Source organism: Callorhinchus milii, unplaced genomic scaffold (genome assembly GCF_018977255.1).
Source record: "Callorhinchus milii isolate IMCB2004 unplaced genomic scaffold, IMCB_Cmil_1.0 Scaffold17, whole genome shotgun sequence".
Classification (NCBI taxonomy): Eukaryota; Metazoa; Chordata; class Chondrichthyes; order Chimaeriformes; family Callorhinchidae; genus Callorhinchus; species Callorhinchus milii.
In genome coordinates, this window is record NW_024704758.1 from 10,700,099 (window position 1) to 10,721,351 (window position 21,253).

Here is a 21,253-nt window from a genome sequence, read left to right on the forward strand (position 1 = left end):
TCAAAGGCTTATGAAGTTTAAAAAAAAGCATAAACACTTTTTAATTGGTCTGACCAGTTGGTCTGGGGCTCACACTTTAGTTTTAAAAAACTAGATAATGGATTTAATCAGCAGTGAAGTCACTTCCTTTTTTTTTGCTCCTCTTTCAACGAACATAGATCAGACCAGTGTAAGGAAAAGATGTTATCAATGAATGTTGAAGAGTTTAAACTTCTTTTTAAAAGATGACTGTTGTACAAGCTAAAAGGAGTGTGGAACAAAGCGACTGGCAAAAGCAAAGATGTTCTGTCTCCTCCATTGTTCAATCCCTTCTTAGACTGACTTTCATTCAGTATGTATTGACTGCACAAAAGAAAGCCAAGCATTAATGAGTGTGCCTCAAATGGACTTCCTCCCTTTTGTTGGAGAGCAGAGGACGTGTGTCATTGCTTTCTGAATGTTGTTGAATGCTAATTCAGCTTTCTCATTTTAATCCCCTTTTGTTACTAGAACTGAGAGGATTTACGTTATTATCACCCTATCCAGTTGTCTGTCTCTCTTTCTCTTCTCTCTGTTCTTCTCTGTCTGTCTGCAGCCAGCTCGCTGATCAAGCAGTCTGGAATCCCCCATCCTATCGCGTCGATAGTTTAGAAATTTTTTATGAAGATCGTTGATGAGGATTTACTAGACTTAGTTTTAATTTTTAGCTGTGATTTAGATAAAACGCGCCCCTGCATTTGATCCATGTAGCTATGAACAATAACTAATCACCTTTATGACTTACTACTGCTTAAATAGACAATTTTTAATGGGGGCATTTCATGATCTGTCATGACCAAATATGTGCTTGATATAGTTTTGAACGACATTATCCACACATACAGATGCTTTGGTTATTTTGAGTACAAGCCAAAGTCGAGTTGCCTTCTCAGTACTTGGTCAAACAGTGCGCTACACTATTGCTTTTCAGTGGGATGTTCTACAATGGATGGGTACATTCTACCTTAGTGTTGACTTTGCTGTTTTTTGCAATCTATGGCTGTAGATTTTTAAAGTTAATTGTTTGTATTATAAGTGCTACTTTAGTGTTTCTTTAGAAAAATACAAATGTTAGTAAACTAACTGCCTCACTCTTTCCTCCCTCATTCACCAATTGTCATGTTTCTTTCTGTCTACTGGCATCATTAGACGCTCTGCAGGGTCCTATTGCCAATTGCTTCTATTCATTGTTTATTCTTATTCCACATGCCACTTGCTTCTCAGAAAGAAACTAAACATTGGTAAGAATACAAGGAAAAAAGTGATTAAAAGCATGTTTCCTTCTGCTAATGAGGCACAAGCAATCTGCTGTTCGTCAGAGAATATCTCATTATATTTAAAATACAAAACTACTGTCTGCATCTTTATTTGTCTTTTTCATTGTAAATAGACCACCAGTCTGCAAGATGCTTTTTATTAAAGGGACCAGAATGTCCAGAACAAGAGAGACAGTTCACCTACAAAAACAGTCACTTTTCTCTAAAATACACACAATACTTTGGAAGGATGTCCCAAGGTGCTAAAAATGCCTAGAACCCCTTCCTGAGTCCTGAAGCTGTTCTGGCACTAGACAAGTGGACTTCTGGTAGACCTGTTATAATAACCTTTACGAATCTAGTGTTCAGGTTTCAATAACTGGTGCCCCCAATGCCCCTTTCTCTAATGGTGCAAACTTTAGAATAAATAGGATCAGAATGAGAATTAGTAACTTTAAGGATTCCAACAGCAGTATGTATTGCTACTGGCCTGGGCCGAGATGCTGTGATGTGCCAGTTATCTGCCACTCAGTGGTTTGTTAATCCAATGGTTTGGATGGATGTCCCAACAAAAGTAGCTTGCTTCTCAGTTAATTCCTTTTAGGGTAAGCCAATTTAATATATGTTTATGGAGGGATCAAAGATTATTAGGATAAGCACAACCATAACTCCTAAAAAAAAATGTTCTTCAGTCCCAGTGCAATGTTTACCAGTAGAACCTATCATTGCGTTTGTAACAAAGTTGCCAGCACTTTCCTGGCAATCAGCACTGAATCAATCCTCAAATTACTCAGTTACAGGTGCAATGGCATTATCCAGCATTTGCTTGCAAAACCCAACACTGTTCACATTCTGTTCCCTTCAGCAATGTACCTTTGGCAGCAGAGCTCCTTGAAGCTACAATTCCTGTTATTCTGCTACCGATATTCATGTTTCAGGTCTCAAATGGAGTCAATTCTAGACAAGTTTGTACCTGATCCAAGGACTCAACATCTTTGGTCCAAGCTCCTCATTTATTTATAATGATGATCCTTGCATTTGGTATAGCCTGTTATCACATCAGCAATACGTCTCAAAGCTCTTCACAGGATACGCTGTGTAATTTGTGGGTGCACGTGGCAGCCAGTTTGCACATCTTAATGCCCCACAAACGGCCACGAAATGAATGATCAATTGTATTTGGGGGGATTGTCGGCCTGGACACCAGGAGAAATTCCCTTCTCTTCATTTCTATTGTACTTTATAATCTTCCCCCACCAACCCCCAAACCAATACAAGGCTCACAAAACTCTAAAACACAACAACAATATGTTTAGCATAGTTGCTAACATTGTCTACAGTTTATCTCTTTGTTCAGTGTTGCATGTGCTGTCCTTCATGTTCTGTCTTCCTCACTGAGGCTGTAGGCAACATGATTGATGCAATACATCATGATGTTGGGGATTCAATCTACACAATTCAACAACTCCTGTGCTGTATATAAAACAGCTCCGCCACCTAACAAAGCCTTTTACCCCAGGGACAGATCAACTTGACTGCTGTTTGTTGACAGGAACATTTGGCACATTTACAGTCTTTTCTACTTCAATTACTTCCTTTATTTTCTTCTTGATCTTAGATTTTTCCTCGAGCAAATTTTATCATAAACCAAATAATTTCTCTTCTTACCAGTAAGCACTACACACTCATGATGCTGCAAAGTCTTCAACTTCCAGAGCTTGTTACTTTGTTAACGCCAGTTCCACATTGGCTCAGCTTTTAAAATCTCAGTTGCCAATAACTTTTGAATTTTGTTTTCATAGAATCATATAGCACATCCTCATCTGCTCAGAAAAGAGCAATCCAACTCAATCCCACTGGCCCGCTTTCTCTCCATATCCCTGCAATCTTGTCCTCCCCAAATACTCATCTACTTCTCTCTTAAAAGTTGTTATTGAATCGGCTTCCACTACCCTTTCAGGTAATGCATTCCAGATCCGAACAACTCGCTGGGTGAAAACAATTTTCCTAACCTCCCCTCTTTCTTTTAACGACTAACTTAAATCGGTGTCCTCGGGTCACTGATCCACATGCCAGTGGAAACAGTTTTTCCTGGTTCAACCTATCAAATCCTCTCATGATCTCGAAAACTCGTGGACTCCTGTAGCTTAGTGGTTAGAGCACCTGCCTTGCAAGCGAGAGACCTGGATTCGATTCCCAGAAGGGCGAAACCTTGGGCAAGTTTCCTTACTCCACACAGAGCCTAATAATAATCCTCCAAAACAAAACAATAATAAATTGGTCATTTTCAATCTACGACTGTTTGTGGGACATTGCTGTGCGCAATTGGCTGCCGCGTTTGCCCACAAATATACAGTCAATTCACTTTACAGTCTATTCTGTGAAGCGCTTTGAGACGTCTTAAAGATGTGAAATGCGCTATATCAAATGCAAGGTTTATTATTATTAAAACCTCTATTAAATCCCCTCTTAATCTTCTCTGCTCTTGGGAGAATAATCCTAGTTTCGCTGACCTCTCCTCATAACTAAGGTCCTTCATTCCTGGTACCATCCTGTAAACCTCCTTTGCACCCTTTCCAATACCCTAACATCTTTCCTAAAGTCTTTTAAAACATTGGCTGTTCAGAAACACAAACACATGATCATTGACTCTTCAGTTTGTGCTGTCATCGGTCGGTATTATTATTATTATGGTTATTATTATAGGTAGTTCCGGGTAAATATCACTGGAGTTATTTCTCTTCAAGGTGTCATTGTGTGATGCATCATATCATTAGGAATGTTGCCCACTTGATTCTTTTTCTCCTGGGATTTAAAAAAAGCTGGGCTCTCACCCTCCCGATGAGAGAAGCACCCACTTCTGGCAGGAACTAGTAAAGGGGCCGGCACAGTCAGAAGCAGATGACGTGGAGGCTGTCAACCGATTGGAGTCTTTACAAAACACCTGAATTATATTTTTCTATCACCAATGTCCATACGTTACCGCAGACCGACAAAGTAGTACTTAATACTTGGAGGAGTATAACTTTAGTGGGGGGGTAGGATGCTTTTGGAATTGGAAATTAAAGACTGAAGTCACCATTTTAGATTCTCTCTTACCTTTTGTAGTAGGTAACTCCTATTTCATTAAAAAAGATCCTCCTGTTGTTTGGAAGAGTGTTTTTGTGTTATGGGAGTAAATGAGAAGTACTCTTTGAAATAATGTGCTCGAGCTTGGATGAGGAATGTAATTTACCCGGACTCCAATGTAATAGATTGTGCTTATCCGAGCATTTTATTCCCAATCCCAAAGATGCACACAATGATTATTTCACTTCTTGTTTTGATGAATACTGCCAATTCAGCCTGCTGTGAGTTTGCCATCTGATCTATTTGATGTCTATTTGTGTTGGTCAGAGGCCAGACTTTATTGGATTTGATCCAAACGTGCGGTGTTCCAGTAATATTTGATGAAATCTGCAATCATACCACAACATTTTTTTTCAAAGCTGGTTAACTCTTTGAATACTGCAGCTGCAGTTTTGAACCAGATAGATAACAGCTTTATTGAAGGAATTCTGAACAAAGTATTTTCTGGTTCTTTGTATTTCTCAAGCTTTTTTAAAGGTGGGGCAAAAGAGGAAAAAAAGGCGTCCAAAATTTGCTAGATTCAGAGTAACATTAGCAGATTCCTGGGAGAATGTGGCACTCAGTGAATTATTTTCGATCCTGAAAGATAAATATATTTGCCTCAAAATGCACACATTGCCTTTGGTAGAAGATCCAAAATCAAGTTTACTTTACGACGTACAGCATTGACTGAGAAACAGTGTATGGTGCAACATTATTATTTAGAGTAATACAGCAGAAACTGGCCCAACTAGTCCTTGCCGGTGATTATATTCCACACACGTTCCCACCCTTCCTGCTACTCTTTATTATACCCCTCTATTCCCTACTCTTTTGTATATGCATCCAGTATTGTCTTGAATATGTTTTTGCTTTTTGCTTCTCCCATCGCTTCTATGTTCTCACTACCCTTTGCATGAATAAGTTCCTCATAAACTCCCTGGAGATCTGCTGCTCGCTATCTCATATTTATGCTTTCTCATTTTGGACTCTCCAACAAGTAGAAACAGTTTATCAATATTCACCTTATGTGACTATATAAGTTGTTGATGACGATCAACAATGGCCTTGGGTTCTTCGTTTCTTGACCTGTTACATTTGTTGCACTCATTTTCACCAACCTCAAAAAAAGTTAAGGCGCTTTTTATGTTGAGGGCTAAAAAATATCTATAAATTGTGCTGCCTTCCAGATGGATTGTGTAACCTTCAAAGAAATTCGGCAGTTGGGATGCTTATTCATTCACAAAAGCTCTTTTGTTTCCCGCACACAATACATTGGCAAAGTAACTTTGCACTATCATTTATTTTACTGTAAGTTCTTTTTTCCCCCCCCTTGAAAAAATTAGGAAACTATTGCCCTCATACAGTGAGCCACTGTAAAAATCAAACAGCTATTTAGGTATTGTGTTAAGATCATAATTTTCAAAGTTGAGAGTTGTAATTGTACAGCAGTAACTGCTTTGATTCCATTAATCGAATGACAAGTATGTCTGTAATATTCTTTCAGTCTGTCTTTGCTGAATTGCACTTTCAAAAGCTACAATGTCCTGTTTGGTTAGACAATATAGTACTTCCAAATTATCATATACACCTTTGTTATGTTACATTTTTGCAGCAAAAAACATGGTCTTGTTTATCTCTCTCTCTCTCTCTCTCTCATCCCCTCCTGCCAGCTTCAAAGCCTCAGGATTACAATAATAATCCTTGTATTTGATGTGGCGCCTTATCATGTTTTTGAGAGGTCTCAAAGCGCTTCACAGAATATACTGTAAAGTGAATTGACTGTATATTTTGTGGACGAAACGCGGCAGCTAATTGTGCACAACAGTGTTCTACAAACAGTTGTGGATTGAAGTGACCAATTTCTAGNTTTTTTTAGGAATTATTACTCCCGGAAAAGCGATCCGCCAATCGACTAACAACCTGGTAGCCTGGACTAACTTACTGCTAGATACACAGAGGCATGTGGAGTAAGGAAACTTGCCCAACATTTCGCCCTGCCCGGGAAACCAACCCAGATCTCTCGCTTGCGAGGCGAGTCGTCTAACCACTGAGCTGCAGCTCTAACCACTGAACTAAAGAGTGAAAATGAGGGGACATCCATGCGGTAAAATCATTCCTTAATTAATGCATATTATCTTACGTCTTTTCAGTATTTTTAAAAAAAACACAGGAGGAGTACAATAAAACTTTTAATTACAGCAAGATAAGTGAACCACAAGAGAAGGAAGCCATTAAGCTCATCAAGCTTGTTCCACCAGTTTATCACATTTGACAGATCATGTAATCCCAGTGCCTCACCCTTTTGCCATACACCTTCACGAACAATGTCTGAAATACACCGGAATAAAGTCATAGTGCATGTGACATAAAGGAGAATCCTTGTTAGCAATCATACTTAGGGTCCAGTATTTGGACCTCAGAAAGTTCCCTGAATTATTTTTGTAATATAGAAGTTAATCTTGTGCCATTTACGAGACAAAATTTAGAGGAAGAACTGCATCAAAGCACTAGATTATTGTCAGAATGTCAGATCTGGAGGCATAAATGCAGGGCATTTTTGCAATAAATAGGTTGGAATCCGTTTTGGAGAAAAAATTAATCAACAAATATGAATGTGTAATGAATTAGATTTTGCTAAATTGGTGGAGTTTGCTGAAGAATTAACAAATGTAGATTGCAGTTCTTTACAATGAAATGTGTGTGGATTTAAGCATCATGTAATGATCGGGGGCAGATCAGGGCACTGATGATTTTTTTTTCCTTGGAACATAGCGAGGGGTCATTCAGATGTTTATTCTATATCTCTGCTGGGATTGGCTCAGGATCTTTCAGTTAAAAATAACGCTGTTTTTCTGAAGACCTTCTGAAATCATCAGACTTGTGGACACTGCACTTTGTGTTTCTCTGTGCAGTTGGGAAGTGTACAGTTCTAGAGAGTAGACGAGAATTTTATGCTTGAATTATCCATTTAGTCAGATGTAGCGATCCGTACGTACCCGGCATGTCAATTCTAATTTTGTATTATAAACTTTGAAGCAATCTTCTCGGAGTGTGAAATGCTAATCCCTGCATCGTGCTGTGCGGTATTGATGATACTCATTTCACAATAAATTTTTTTTTTGGCTCTAGCATTTTGCCTAGGGGACCATTATGGTTTTAGTAGCTTTTTTTAAAAAACAAAAATGTAGCCTGTGCTTGTGCCTGACTGAAAATGAATGGATATATTTGCTTTGAACTCACTGGAGAGGGGTCCTTTTCACCAAGGTTACAAAAGCATTTTTGTCTCAATTCAGTGTTTTCTTCAGTAATGATGACTAGCAATAAGAATATTCTTTGTCCCGAACACTGACGTACAGGACAGGACCTATGTGTGTGCCACGAAGACGAACAAAAAAAAAAAAATGAGAGCGCTTCATGAAATCAACTTACAGTAGGCGTCTTTTCATCACGAATGAAACGGTCCCAGTTATTTTCGTGAGCCCCAAGCTTGCGTTTTCTCAGAAAAGGTTGAAAACGATGCTCGAGCTTAAATGTTTTTGCTTGCCTGTGCTACTGCAATTGGTTTCTCAACATTTCTCCAAAATGCAGCATTCAATGCTTAAATCAAATAATAATATAGTTGTGCATCCAATGTGATGGGAAGCAAATATATGAACTCGAGCTAGCACACCTGAGGGCTGAATGTTTCATTTTCAGAGCTCTTGGGCTCAGAGGTTTGACCTAACAATAGAGTTGACCTCCAGTTATCCTTAGGGTACACAGCGCTTTCAATTGTAGCATATTACAACATTGACAGGTGTGTATGTTCAGCTGTTTTCCAGTGATTAATGACTGAAGGTTCGTATTGTTTTGTATTGAAGGTTTGTACGGTTATTTTTGTCGCTTGACATGGGAGACCCTGACATTGTTTTAATGTTCCTCAGAAGATCGAAGGTATTACCTCTCTATGCTGGGAGTTTAGGTGGACTTTAAAGATCCAGTGGTAATAGTTTGAAGAAGAGTAGGGAGTCTTGCTGGTGTCACAGATATAATGTGGCTTAACCTCCCAAGGGAAGATTTAAAAAAAAATTTGCTCACTCAATCCGCGACTGTTTGTGGGACACAGCAATGTGCAACCGACTGCCACGTTTTGCCCACACATATACAGTCAATTCACTTTACAGCATATTCTGTGAAGCTCTTTGAGATGCCGAGAAGACATCTAAAAAAGGGCCAAATCAAATGCAAGGATTATTATGTTATATATAATATTAGAGTGTCAATGCTAGAAATGGGGGGAAAGGCTTTTGATGACTAATTCATTGGGAGGTCTACCATACTGCAGGGTTTAAATGCAATCATCTGGATTGAATATCTCAGCTGCCATGTTGTAAATTAAATATGAAAAATGTCTCGACTTCTTGATTGTCATTATAAGCTTGCAACAAAAAAATCACTACAAATGGTCAAAGCCACATAATAGAGCTAGATATTTTGTATTTTTTTTCTAGACTAGACTGTGGTGATGCTCCTTTAAAGCAACTAAGGCGTTATTTTTGTAAATTGAGATTTAGAATGGGAGCAATACAAACCCACGATACTTTCCTTCCATGTACTTTTGATAACCATATATTACTATGATTAAAACGTAACTTTTGACAGAAGAAAACGGGAGGAAATTGATGAATGGACTCATTTATCCGAGGCTGCTTCCACTGTTTTCCTTCTGCCCTCGAACATCAGCAGTCCTACATTTATTCTTTTTAGGATTATTTATACAAATTTTTCCTGATGTAGGGGATGTGGAGGCCCTTACCTCTGTCAGGCACACAGCCAAGAGCTGATGAAATCAGTTGAATGGATTAAAACTGTGCCAGGTGTACGTTAGCAACGTACAGCTTGGACGCTCAGTCCTGTGACCTCCTGGATGTAAAGCCAACGCTGGACTGAATCACTGAGGATGTAGGATCACACTGCAATCCGCCTCATTACAAATTCACGGCAGTGAAGGCAGTCTCTGTTGCAGAGACACCTTATCGAGGTTAATCTGGTCCACAGGTATTGCAAAATAAACCGTGCATTAGATTTGTCAGATTGTGAAACAATGAGGTTTTATGGGCTGTCACGCAAACAAAAGGATTCTGAAGAGATTAAACAACTTTTCAATACGGAAAGAGCATATTCTGGCTTGCTTCATGCCTCTGCCCTGTCTTGCCCAACCATTGGCGGGCGAGGTTTTAGCCACTTTGTTTCTGCTCTCTGGAACTCTCCTCTAAAATCCCTTCACCTGACTCTCTCTCTTCCTTCCTCTCTCCCCACCCCTCTCTCTCTCTCTCTCTCTCTCAGCTTTCAAATCTTTGACTGCATCTTCAGCCAACTCCTGCCTACCCGCCCATCCACCATATCTCCCGCCTAGCACAGGAATCCTACTGTGTCTTTGCAAGCTGCTTCGAGATATTCTCCTTCTGTGAAAGAGATTATATAAATGCAAATTATTGTCATTCTGCCCATATGTCTGTGCCACATTGGGGCCTTTTTTAAAAAGTTACTCTTTTTATTAAATCACTTTCCAGTTCTTTGCCCACATCTCTTAACGTTATCAATGTTCAGATGTTTATCCATTTCCCTTTGAATGATTCTATTGATCTGGTTGGTCTCAATAGCTGCTTGTGATGCTGGGTTTATAATATAATAAATAATAATAATAATAATCCTTGCATTTGATATAGCGCTTTTCACGTCGGAAGGATGTCCCAAAGCGCTTCACAGAACACACTGTAAAGTGAATTGACTGTATATTTGTGGGCGAACGCGGCAGCCAATTGCGCACAGCAATGTCCCACAAACAGTCATAGAGTGAAAATGACTAATTTTATTATTGGTTTTGGTTTTGGAGGGATTATTATTAGGCTCTGTGTGGAGTAAGGAAACTTGCCCAAGGTTTCGCCCTGCCTGGAATTGAACTCAGGCCTCTCACTTGCAAAGCGAGTGCTCTAACCACTGAGCTGCAGGACTCCACAAATTGTCATTACAAAGTTCAATTGCATTTTGTAACATTTTATTTTTTTCCCTAAAGTATGGTTGATAGTCACCTCAGGGCAATAATGGCATCAGGTATTCCAGAATAACTACATACCAAGCTGAAGCAGGATCCTTCTGCTAAAATATAGTCTTTTTTTAATCATTGACTCCGTATCAGCCAATGAATATTACAGATGACTAACAACATGTTTGCAACAGTATTTACAGGGTGGCTATTAGTGGTGAGTCAAACATTCTGAATATTTCCTCCAAGGAGTGCAGCAAGATCCACTGCATTCCCCCACTCATTTACACCATCTATCTCAACTAATGTGTCCTAACATGGAACTCGATGATTATAGCAGATGCAAGGCTTCCTGTAGTAACAATAACATATAGTAGGAGCCATTGAGCATCAGTGAGAAACAAAATTTGCTGCCTCTTTTTAGGTTCGAGTACGTTTCTCTGATTGATGGCGGTTGAATTGCATGCAACCGTGGATAAAATTTGAGTGAAAAGGCAACAATTTAGTCATTCCTTTCTGAAGCTCCTTGTCTTTTCAAACGAATAAGATGCTCCTTTTCTTAATTATCGCCCGCCCAATCTCTCGTTTCTTTTTTCCAGCGGTGCTCAGATTATCTCTTTAGTCTCGCTATTTCTGTTGGTTAACAATAGTTTCAGGTGATCAGTGGTCAAATGTGCCATACAAGGCTAAGGAAAGTTGCAGGAACAATCCTTGCTCTGTATTGACTTGCATGGAGCAGTGCTACTATTGATCTCAGCTCCCCTTAGGCTATGAAGAGGAAAATCAATAAAATCAACTAGAGTTACTGCTGCTGACTGTTATCCAGTGTCTCCAGAGTGTATGTGGAGATTGAATGCAGAAGGGGGTTGGGTTGGACTGTTAACTGCCCACAGCCAAGTAGCCTGTTAATACTTTGCAGGCTGAGTTATGAAGAGTATTTACTTACTAGGTATCTGAGGGCTGTGGATGATGAAGGAATGAGACCCTGGTACGAGATAACAGTTTGAGCAGAAGAGATGGGACATGGTGGGAAGGGAAATAACCTCACAGTGCATCAAAAGAAAATTGCACACACTTTTCCTTTTCAACTTTAGTCTATGTCAGGATCCTCTTCAATGATCTGGCGTTTTGCTTTTGTTATTAAATAACATTTAGAGCAAGAAAATAGGAGCATAATTGCAAAACCTATATTCTCCAATATTGATTGCACCATTGAATGTTTCATGTACAATTGTGCATGAAATAAGATATTTTGTTGTAGAATCAATACAAAATTAAAATTAGATGCAGCAAGATTGCTCGAGTCTAATCAGTTTTTCATTGAATCCTCGGTAATTTGCAATGGTTCTTGTGGCAGCGAGCTGCCTGCTGTTGCAGTGAGGTTGCAAAAGACTCACACTGGGTCTCCCATGAAGAAAGACATTAGCTGAAAGATGGTTTCGGAGGGCGGGGGTTGAGAACAGTCGGTTACTGTCCCGGATGAGTGCATGGCAGGGGAAAGTCTCAGCAGGTGAACCTCGATTTCGGTTCTAATTTAAACAAAACAAAGTTGAGCTTCATTCTCAGACTTGGTTGAGCCATATTTTAATTTCTATTCGAAATGCACCCTCCAGCAATCATGGAGACCTTTGTAGCATTGTTTGTGTACTGGGGGGGGAGATACAAAGAAAGATCTCTGTCCTTCAAAACTGATGCAATTCAGTTTGAATGCTTGCAAAGAATGTTTTGCCTCCCTGCAGACTCCCAACTGCATAATTTTGAATTCAGGAGACAGAAGCTGAGGTGCCAGGACTAGGAGAATTCCAAGGTGTGGAACTTGATGCTGGGTTTGAAGGAGTTCTGAGTTATTTTATTTCCAAAGTGGGAGCATCATACGGATAAAATAACTGTGCTAGGAGTCAATGCTGTGAGGATATGTGAAATCCATCTAATACGGGGATAATCCACTCCAATGGCACAGTATCAAATGCTGTTTTAAATGATTCTGTGCAGTATATAGAGATCTAGTTACTTCCCTTGATGGATTGATTGAATTTCCTGTAATGTGACATTGGTTTATTCTTCTGTTTCAAGAGCTTCTGCCTGAATTTCTATTTCAACTTAAAATGAGCTTGCTTGTTCTGAAGATTTCTTCACCTCTTCTCTATTTATATTTGTCCGACTCCGTTTAAAATAACCGATTTAAATCATTAATATTTTTGATTTGTGAAAAAATGTTTCACCGAAAATCACTAGGTAACAGTACACAATAAAGTGCAGAGTTAGTTCATTTCTTGAAAATCGTGCTCTTAGCCTTCCACTAAAGGGACATTATCTAAAGTATTTTCAATAGCAATTTTTTGCAGATATAAGGTTAAAATTCAGAACTACAGAACAATTTGTTTCAGATGCGTTTTCGGGTCTACCCTTGCCCAAGCAGTTCCTTAGACACAACAGCCCTATGTGGTTGACCTTAAGTGCCCTTCAATGAAAGAGCAATTATTTCATTGTGAAGAGAGTTCAGACAAGGCCCTGTCATTAAACTATAGTCCTAATGCTCTGAATAATTTCCAGTACGAGGTCATGCCTGCATTTCCTGATCATTTCCTCTGTTATGACATTATATGTGACAAGCTTTGACACCAGCACCAAACTTGTATCCCTTTCGTAGTAGTAGTAGTATTATCTTGCAAAAGAATATTGGAATATGAAAGCTTTTTTTTCAGAATAGAATATCAGAAGCAAGCAATGGAAATGAAGGTGGTGGCAAGTAACAAGTCAGTCTAGTGAACGTGAATGCCTTCTTTGCAGATCCTCCTAAAAAATGTATCAAATAGGCAGCTTTAATTCCACCATGTATGTCTTCAAAGTGTACTGACAACAACAACAATGACTTGGATTTCTATAGCCCCCTCCACGCCGGACAGCGTCTCAGAGCGCTTCACAATAATGGATCCCGAGGCCGAGCCACGGGGAGGGGGAGGAGGGGGAAGAAGGTGACCAAAGGTGCAGTTGAAAAGAAAGGTCTTTAGCTGAGACCTGAAAGTAGGAAGAAAGGAAATCTGACAGAGACATCCGCGGAGCAATGCAGCGTTAATATTAGAAATTAATGCAACCCTAAATATGCCCACGAACCCTAAATATGCCATTGATGTTCAAGGCTAACTATATTGTGCTTTGTCAGATGGTGTGGAAACATTCACGAATGTTTGACGAATCGTTTAGAATGATTCATAATACTTTCAGTAGAGCTCCGATTTCTTGCGGCCAGCAAGTATTAGAAGTGGTTTGTTTCAGCAGATCGTGATCATATTTGATTATACTTGTGGCATCGTTAAATTCTGTTCATGCCTTGACATGGGATACCCCGCAAGTTAAGCAGTGTCGACCCATCCCTTTCTATTCATCCAGTATAGATTCACTTCACAGTGTATTCTGTATACATCTCGAAGATGTGAAAAGGCGCTTTATCAAATACAAGGAATATTATTATTATTGTCCTGCAGGGCCAGTCCAAACACCAAGATAATTATAGAGAATATTCATTGTCTATCCGCACATCTTACAGAAAGAGAGGAATCGTGGAGCACTGATGGAGGTTATAAAGCAATGAAAAATTAGATTGGCTGGAGAACTGGCTTTGATTTTTAATTTGTATGAAGTCTCACGGGAGAAATTTTTCTTATTAATATTTCTTGTCCACAGAGAGCGAGAGCTGTTTAGACTTTTGAGAACAGCTTGCTATTTTATGTGCTGTAATATCATTCGTACAGAATAATTGCTTCAAATATCACATGAGCAATAATAACGATAATACGTTGTCACTTGCTGCAAATTTCTGCCTGAATCTCCTAATCTTAGACTGTTCTGTAGAAGTTTGACTTCAATTCCTATCCAGTAGTTGCTTACTAATTATTTTATTTGATTAATAATTTAAAAATTTTATTATTCAGAGATTTCACTTGTACGAATAACCTTAATTCTTAGCACTTTACAGGAGTAAAGGTTAGCAGCAGATTAATAGAAACTGTCTTTTTCATTTGGTGTATTATTGGCTGGAACACCAAAAGTATTTGACTTAAAATAATTATGCTTGCATGAAGTATAGTAATCTGTGGAATTTAGGTAACTTTTTTGAATTATTAATTTCCTACAAAATGGGAGTGTGCAATAAAAAAGTACACTCAAAGCTTATGAAGAGTTTTGTACCAGCATTCACACATAATAAAGGGAGGAATGTGGTACTTAAATCTAATAATTATCATTGGGAATAATTGTCACATCATACTGGGGGATAATTATATAATCTTTGCATTTGATATAGCATATAGGATTTTCAGACATAGGGAACTTGGTAAAACAGGATATTTTTACTTCTATTGTAGCCAACGCCCTACTTTTTAAACTTTTTTTTTGGTAAGAGACCTTCCTGGTCCTCTGCCTTTTTCTTTGCCCTTCCTGACCGTAGGAAAGGTAACACTGCACAGCCCGGCAAAACTGTTTCAGGATGGAAATTCGTTTGCGATGATAAAATGTTGTGTGCGATAGGGAAGCCCCCGATGGAGCGTTGCCGACAGTTTGATGAGAAAGCAACAAGTTCCATTGCAATAAGCACTCATTCTCGATCACCACCTCTTGGCAACGTGTACATTCCGTTTCAGGTCATGAGCCACATTTGCGGTCATCATCAAGAAGGTGGATATTCATGAAGCCCAGCATGGCTGGCACCTGAACTGGAATGGATGTTATTAAAAAGTGGGATTAAGAGCTTGGATGCAGACAGGAAATCAAATGTGTTATCACTGAAAGTAATAGGCTTGATCTGTGGGGGAGCATTCCTGTGTTGATCTGTGAAGAGCATTCCTGTGCTCCTTGAGGGCTAATCAAGAGAAAGTTCCTGTCAGATGTTTGTAATAAGTCCAATTCATTACAATTGGGCATTGACGTTTTCTATCAATTTCTCCGCGCCTCCCCAAACTCTAACTATGTTGCCCCACATCCTCTTCCCTCTTTTTGTTGATATCAAAATATCTTGTCTTTGTTTCCACGAACTTCAAATTGCATTGTTTTATGTCTTCTCTCCCACAAAACAATTTGATGGCTTTTCAAATGGAAAAATGATGTCTCCCGGACACCTATTTGGAGTAACCTCAATTCTCAGGTGCTGTTTTGTCTCTATAGATCCTGCTGTTGCACTACTCTATGGTCCTTGATACTTCAGTTCAATTCTGAATTTTAAAAATTGTGGACACACATGCATCTTGTCTTCTTGATTTCATTTCTTCAGCAAACAGTACAGCCAGACAGTTTCGGTTTTGTGAGTGACGTCGGAAGCGAGCCTGAGAAACAATCGTAAACCATGTATTTTAAATAAAAGTAATGCCAGAAAGACATAAAGTGAATTTTCTTAATATCGTTTTCTGAATTAGGCTAAACGGAAGTCAAGGGAATGGATTAGAGTCTCATTAATGTTCAGGAATAGAAATAGGATGTGTAAAAGATGAATGGAATCCGCCTCCTTTCACCACAGTGTTTTGTTTCTGAGCAATCCTAATGATGTTGAAATATTTGTTTGCTTAGAAGAATTTCCAGCTGATAATTTGTGCTAGGTTTTTCTTTCCTTTGAACTCCCTATCAAGTTATAATATGAAATTAAAAATTGAAAGCATTTGTAAGTTGCCTTTCTCTCATGGCTGCACGAAGAGACTTTGCGGCAATCCTTTTAAACAGTGTCCGAATGCTTATATCAAGACTAATTAATCCCATTATAGCAAACTCCAATACAGCTACTGTGAAAGGAATGAGGATTTAAAAGACTGCTCTGAAATCTGATATACACTGTTTGATTTGAGGCAATAGGAGAAGGAATAGCAGATTTGCCATATGCAAACTTCAATTAATTATTTCTCAAAAATAAAGGTCTTTCAGATATTGTGGTGGTTGAAATTAAACTTCAAGTTAAAATACAAATTTTACAGATACATTGAAACTTGGACACCAGATGTAATAAAGGATTGTTTTATTCTCTTCTGGACCAACGTAATCAGTGAGAAAAGGTCATAAAGTCCTATTGATGTTAATTGCCACAGGCCTTTGGTGGGTTTGAAGGCTTTCAGATCTGTATCTCGCACAGTTCAGGGAGGAAACTGACTTTTTGAGATGTGTTTATTATCTGCTGTGGGCTTTTCATGATTAAGTGTGCAAATGGAAACAGGCTCATACCCCGTTGGGCTTTCCACATTGTTTCTTTTAGAAGTTGTATGTTGACTTCCATTTAAACCTTAATTCCTTCATCAAACTGGCCATGCCAATCCCTGAATAAAAGTTTGGAATTAACTTAATCAGGTATTTATTAATGCCAAGAGTTCTTCCAACTCTCAGATCCAGTTTGTTCACTGGTATTGCTATTTAACATGAAAGCACAAGGTTTCCTGGTATAATGTACAAGTTATTTTGTTTGAAAAGCCAAAAGAACATGTTGTTTTGGCAAGTTAAAATAAATCAAAGATTAAATAAGAACAAATAAAAAATAGGCTATATTGCAACTGCTTGGCAAAGTTTTATTTTGATTGGATATTTTTTTTCTATATATTCATGTATATTGAGGAGGAAAAGATTCGAACCAGAATAATTAGTGTGCATTGGTCACTGAAAAAGGAATTAATAAAAATGGAAATCTTTCCGCAAACATAAGCATTGTGTGTGTTTCTGTACCTGATCTGACAAGTCAGATTCATGAAGCTCCAGGCATTGATTTCCATCCCACCCTTCATATCCCCTGTCCCTGCATCTTGCAGTCAAATCTATTTCGAATTCTATTCTGAATTGGGAGCGTTGACCATACGTTCCTCAGTTGGTTTAAACTGGATTTATGAAATACAGTTTCATATGGAAGTTGAAGTTGACAAGGTCATTTCCTTTGAATGAATAGTTGGATCTTAAATGTATTATTTGCAGCAGATTGTATTGTTGGCTTCAGTTTATCTCATGATTTTGTAACAGGGCATAGATGCAAATACCTTTGTAATTACGACCGCCTTCATTAAATTCCCTCCCACAATCTAAAAATGCCAAGTCTTTCTTGGAAGCAGGAATGAGTCACAGAAAAACTAAGCTGAATACCCCGGAACATTGATAACATTTTTTATCATTCATTCCTGGACCCTTAAGGAGAGGTGCCAAGAAAATGGGGTGACTGGTTTAGAATACAAGTTCTAACCACCTTGACTGATAGGGAGTGTTTCACGGGTTTGGAATTATTGCATACTGCTGATTTTTAATGCCATAATTGCAGTCTATAGAGATTTTAATCAATAATATTTTAGAGCCTTATATTGTAACGAATCAAATGCTTCTTACAACGGGTTGCTTTTGAAGTGCAATGATTGTCATGTCGGCAATCATAGCATGTACCCTATGCCAGAAACATCCCACAAGCAGCAATAAAATGATTGCCCCGAAGAGTCAACCTGGATTATGATACGTCCTTGTGTGCTATGAAGCTACAACATTCTGGCTCACCATGTTCTGACTTCCGAAGCCAGATTACAACCAGCCAAAATAAACAAATATGTACTGCAAAACCACAACAAGAAGACCAAAGTGTGAGAGGGATAGAATGTGTTGATGTATCTGATGATGTGTGTTTCTGCTTGAGTTTCTGGTTTACAGCATTTACACTGTTTCACTTCAGTGCTAGTAACTGAGCCAAATTTGTGCCCAGTACATTTACTTGATATTTCTAGTTTACCGTAAGTAATGAAGCTGAACTGTAATTGTATTGTTCATGTTTTTCACAGTTTCCTTTCTCTGTTCCAGTGCTCCCTACCTGTTCCCCTCTGGAATTCCACTGTGACAATGGCAAGTGCATCCGCCGATCCTGGGTGTGCGATGGTGACAATGACTGCGGCGATGATTCAGACGAACAAGATTGTCGTAAGTAATTGTTTGCGTGTGTGTGTGTGCGTGTGTGTGAGGTGTGATCCATGGCATGGCATCTGGTCTTTACGTTAAAAATAGAATTCTGAACTGTGTTCCTTAGTCTAATGTCACGCTGATTTCTTCATAATTTCTTTACATCTCCACGGTCCTGTTGAACTGAAATTGAATTTTGCCAGTTTAGGCTTCTGGGGCAATCTATCTACACCCTCGTAGGGTCTGCGCAGTAGCACGGACATTTTTTCAAGTGGAAGACTCTTTGGTTAGGGTTCAACCGAGTTTCTGCACATGCAGGAAATGTGGAATGTCGTGGTATTTGGATGCATGATGATATCTATAGATGTGTTGATCGCATTGAATGCAAACCAACATTGATGGGTGGAGCTCTTTGCTACTAAGATTTGTCACTTTGCTCACTGTCACATTCCCCGCGGGCACTGGCTTGCCTTCTCGAAGCCAGCAATTCATCCATATTTATTAGTTTTCGGAATGAGTGTGGATCAGTGTCGGAAGCAAATTAATGCCTTGCTCCTTCTCCTGGCCAACCACAGAGTGTGCAACAGCTTGTGGTTTGTTTGCCAACCTTTTTTAGTAGCAGGAGGTTAAAGAAAGGTTGTAAATATAAATTCAAAATGAATAAATGCCGCAGACCCAGCTCTGCACTGTTTGGTAATAAATGATTAGCAGAGATAAGAAAGTTCAGGTTAGTGAATGATTTATTCATTGAACACAATGTCTCATTCATACATTCCTGCCTTCAGTCACAGGCCAATCTGATTTCAGTTAGTTGTTATTGTGCCATCTATGTTGTGTTGTCTGTTTGTTGTGTTCTCTGTTCCACAGGGAAAGAAAATATGACTAGCTATCAGAATTTGGATGATCTGCAAACGTCTATTTTTCAGACTTGGAACAAAGCAGTTTGACACCAATGGTTTGCTGGTAGAAATTGGAAAATATTAGTCTTCTGAAAAGGACCTTTTCTTTACCAAACACAAATATTACATTCATATTTGTATAAACTGTTTCCCATGTGATTTATCCCCAACACCACCCCACCCCCACTTTCCCTTGTCTTTAGGCTCTGGCTAGCAGGCAGCGTACTGTAAGTGGGAGGCACGTACTGAATGAAGTACAGTGCTGCATGATTTAGATGTAAAGGCTATTAGGCCACAGATTGTGAGCATGTTGTGGCATAACCCAGACAAATCAAGTTGGGCATCTACGTTTCGTTATTGGTGCTATTTTTCGCCAGTCATACTTGAAAGCTGAGCTGTTCTTCCTTTGCCCAGTGTGATTCTTTTCCAGTTTGTACACACCCAATACTCATCATTCCATTTACCAGTTGCCAGTTACCTCTCAGTCACACTTTCTCTCATCCATCTAGTACCCACCATGGCCCAAGCATACGCCTTTTTTTCCACTCTTTTACCCTCCCCATCTCTGTTTCCTGCCCAACCTACCTCCAGCCTACCATTCCCTGTCTTCCTCCAGTTTGTCACTCCTTCACTAAAAATGTGCTGTCTCAACTTTGGCCTGGTTAATATAGACAGACCATGAAAACATATTTACGCATTTCTGATTCTCGGACACTTTTGTTCAGTATATATTTTCAGTCCTCGTTGAGCAGCGTTGTGGTCAGGTGTACCTCAATTGCTATATTACTGCAGTGCACTCTTACCTATTGCATTATTTTGTTTCCTGCAAATGCAATGTTTGGCCCCTGAGTAAGCACCCTATGCTTCAGTTTAACTGTGCTTACCGAGTGCTTGATGGTTAACAGTTGTTGTCTCATATAATAGTTCTACTTATTGTATTTTATGTGGTCATGTTCCACGCCACAAGCTTTCACTCAGACCAGAAGCTCACTCAATCAATAAATGCAGGTTTACATTACAGCACAATAAAAACCAAAAAAACATTGGCAATATATTATACTATCAAAGTGAAAGTTCTGAAGAGGTAAATGACTTGGTTAAAAGCGGTCAGTCCTTTCTTAATTTCTAACAGCTGCAAACTTTAGGTTGCAAGTCCCGATGTTCACTAACTTTGAATGGAATTTCCGTTACTGCAAATGGTTGTCAATTTTCCTCCTGCATGAACCACTATCTCCACCATCATGTATAAAATTATAAAAGGAATAATCCTTGCATCTGATTTAGTGTTTATGCATGGCAGCAACACTTCTCAAACCACTTCACAGGATTCACTCTAGAGCTTAGCGACTGAGTATTTTGTAGGCGAACAGGGCAGGCAATTTCCACACAGCAGTGTCCCACAAATAGCCATGAAGTGAATGAGTAATATCTAGTGAGAGACTGCTCTTCCAAACAGCGAACATGCAGAATTCCTCAAACAAAACTGTATTGCTAACCTACAAAGCGACGCCACGTATACAAAGGGCTTCTGTTTGAAGTTACAACCCTAGCCTGATATTTAACAAGATTCCTCAACAGATGGCTTTAGCATACAGGCCTAATTCCCATGTAAGTTGTACTGTATTTCCCCTTGCATTAGACCGCAGGTAGTTAATGATAATCTACTATTCAATCTGAAAATGTAAAGCTAAAATCAAACGACACAAAAGTTAGACAGTTTGTCTCCACACTTCTCACTTTCATGTGAACAACAACAAAGGCCCCTTTGCACCAGTTGTTTTCCCCACAATTTTAACTCAGACTCGTCTGAGGTGCACAGAAGTGCCAATATCTGGACTGAGACCTACTAAGCCTTGTTCCTTTTAAACGTGTTTGATGTATTTTACTCTGAGAAAGGAAACGGTGATCCACACGTTTAACCGTGCTTAACAATGAGTCACAACCATTTTTAATCATAAATCTCGCACCTAAAGTTCCTCCGAAGTTCGCAGTTCTGAGTCACTCCAGTGCGAGAGCTTTACTCGCTTGCTGCAGAGGAAATCCATCACTGA

The 21,253-nt window shown here is 39.1% G+C and overlaps 1 protein-coding gene across 2 annotated transcripts in view; it reads left to right on the plus strand.

Moving 5' to 3' along the window:
- The window catches only part of lrp4 (low density lipoprotein receptor-related protein 4), a 146,888-nt gene that overhangs the window by 75,745 nt on the left and 49,890 nt on the right, over positions 1-21,253 (plus strand). For both annotated transcript variants that reach the window (XM_007887656.2, XM_007887657.2), the window contains exon 3: positions 18,208-18,324. In XM_007887656.2, the coding sequence (XP_007885847.1) occupies positions 18,208-18,324 (117 nt within the window). The remainder of the gene's footprint in view (positions 1-18,207; positions 18,325-21,253) is intronic.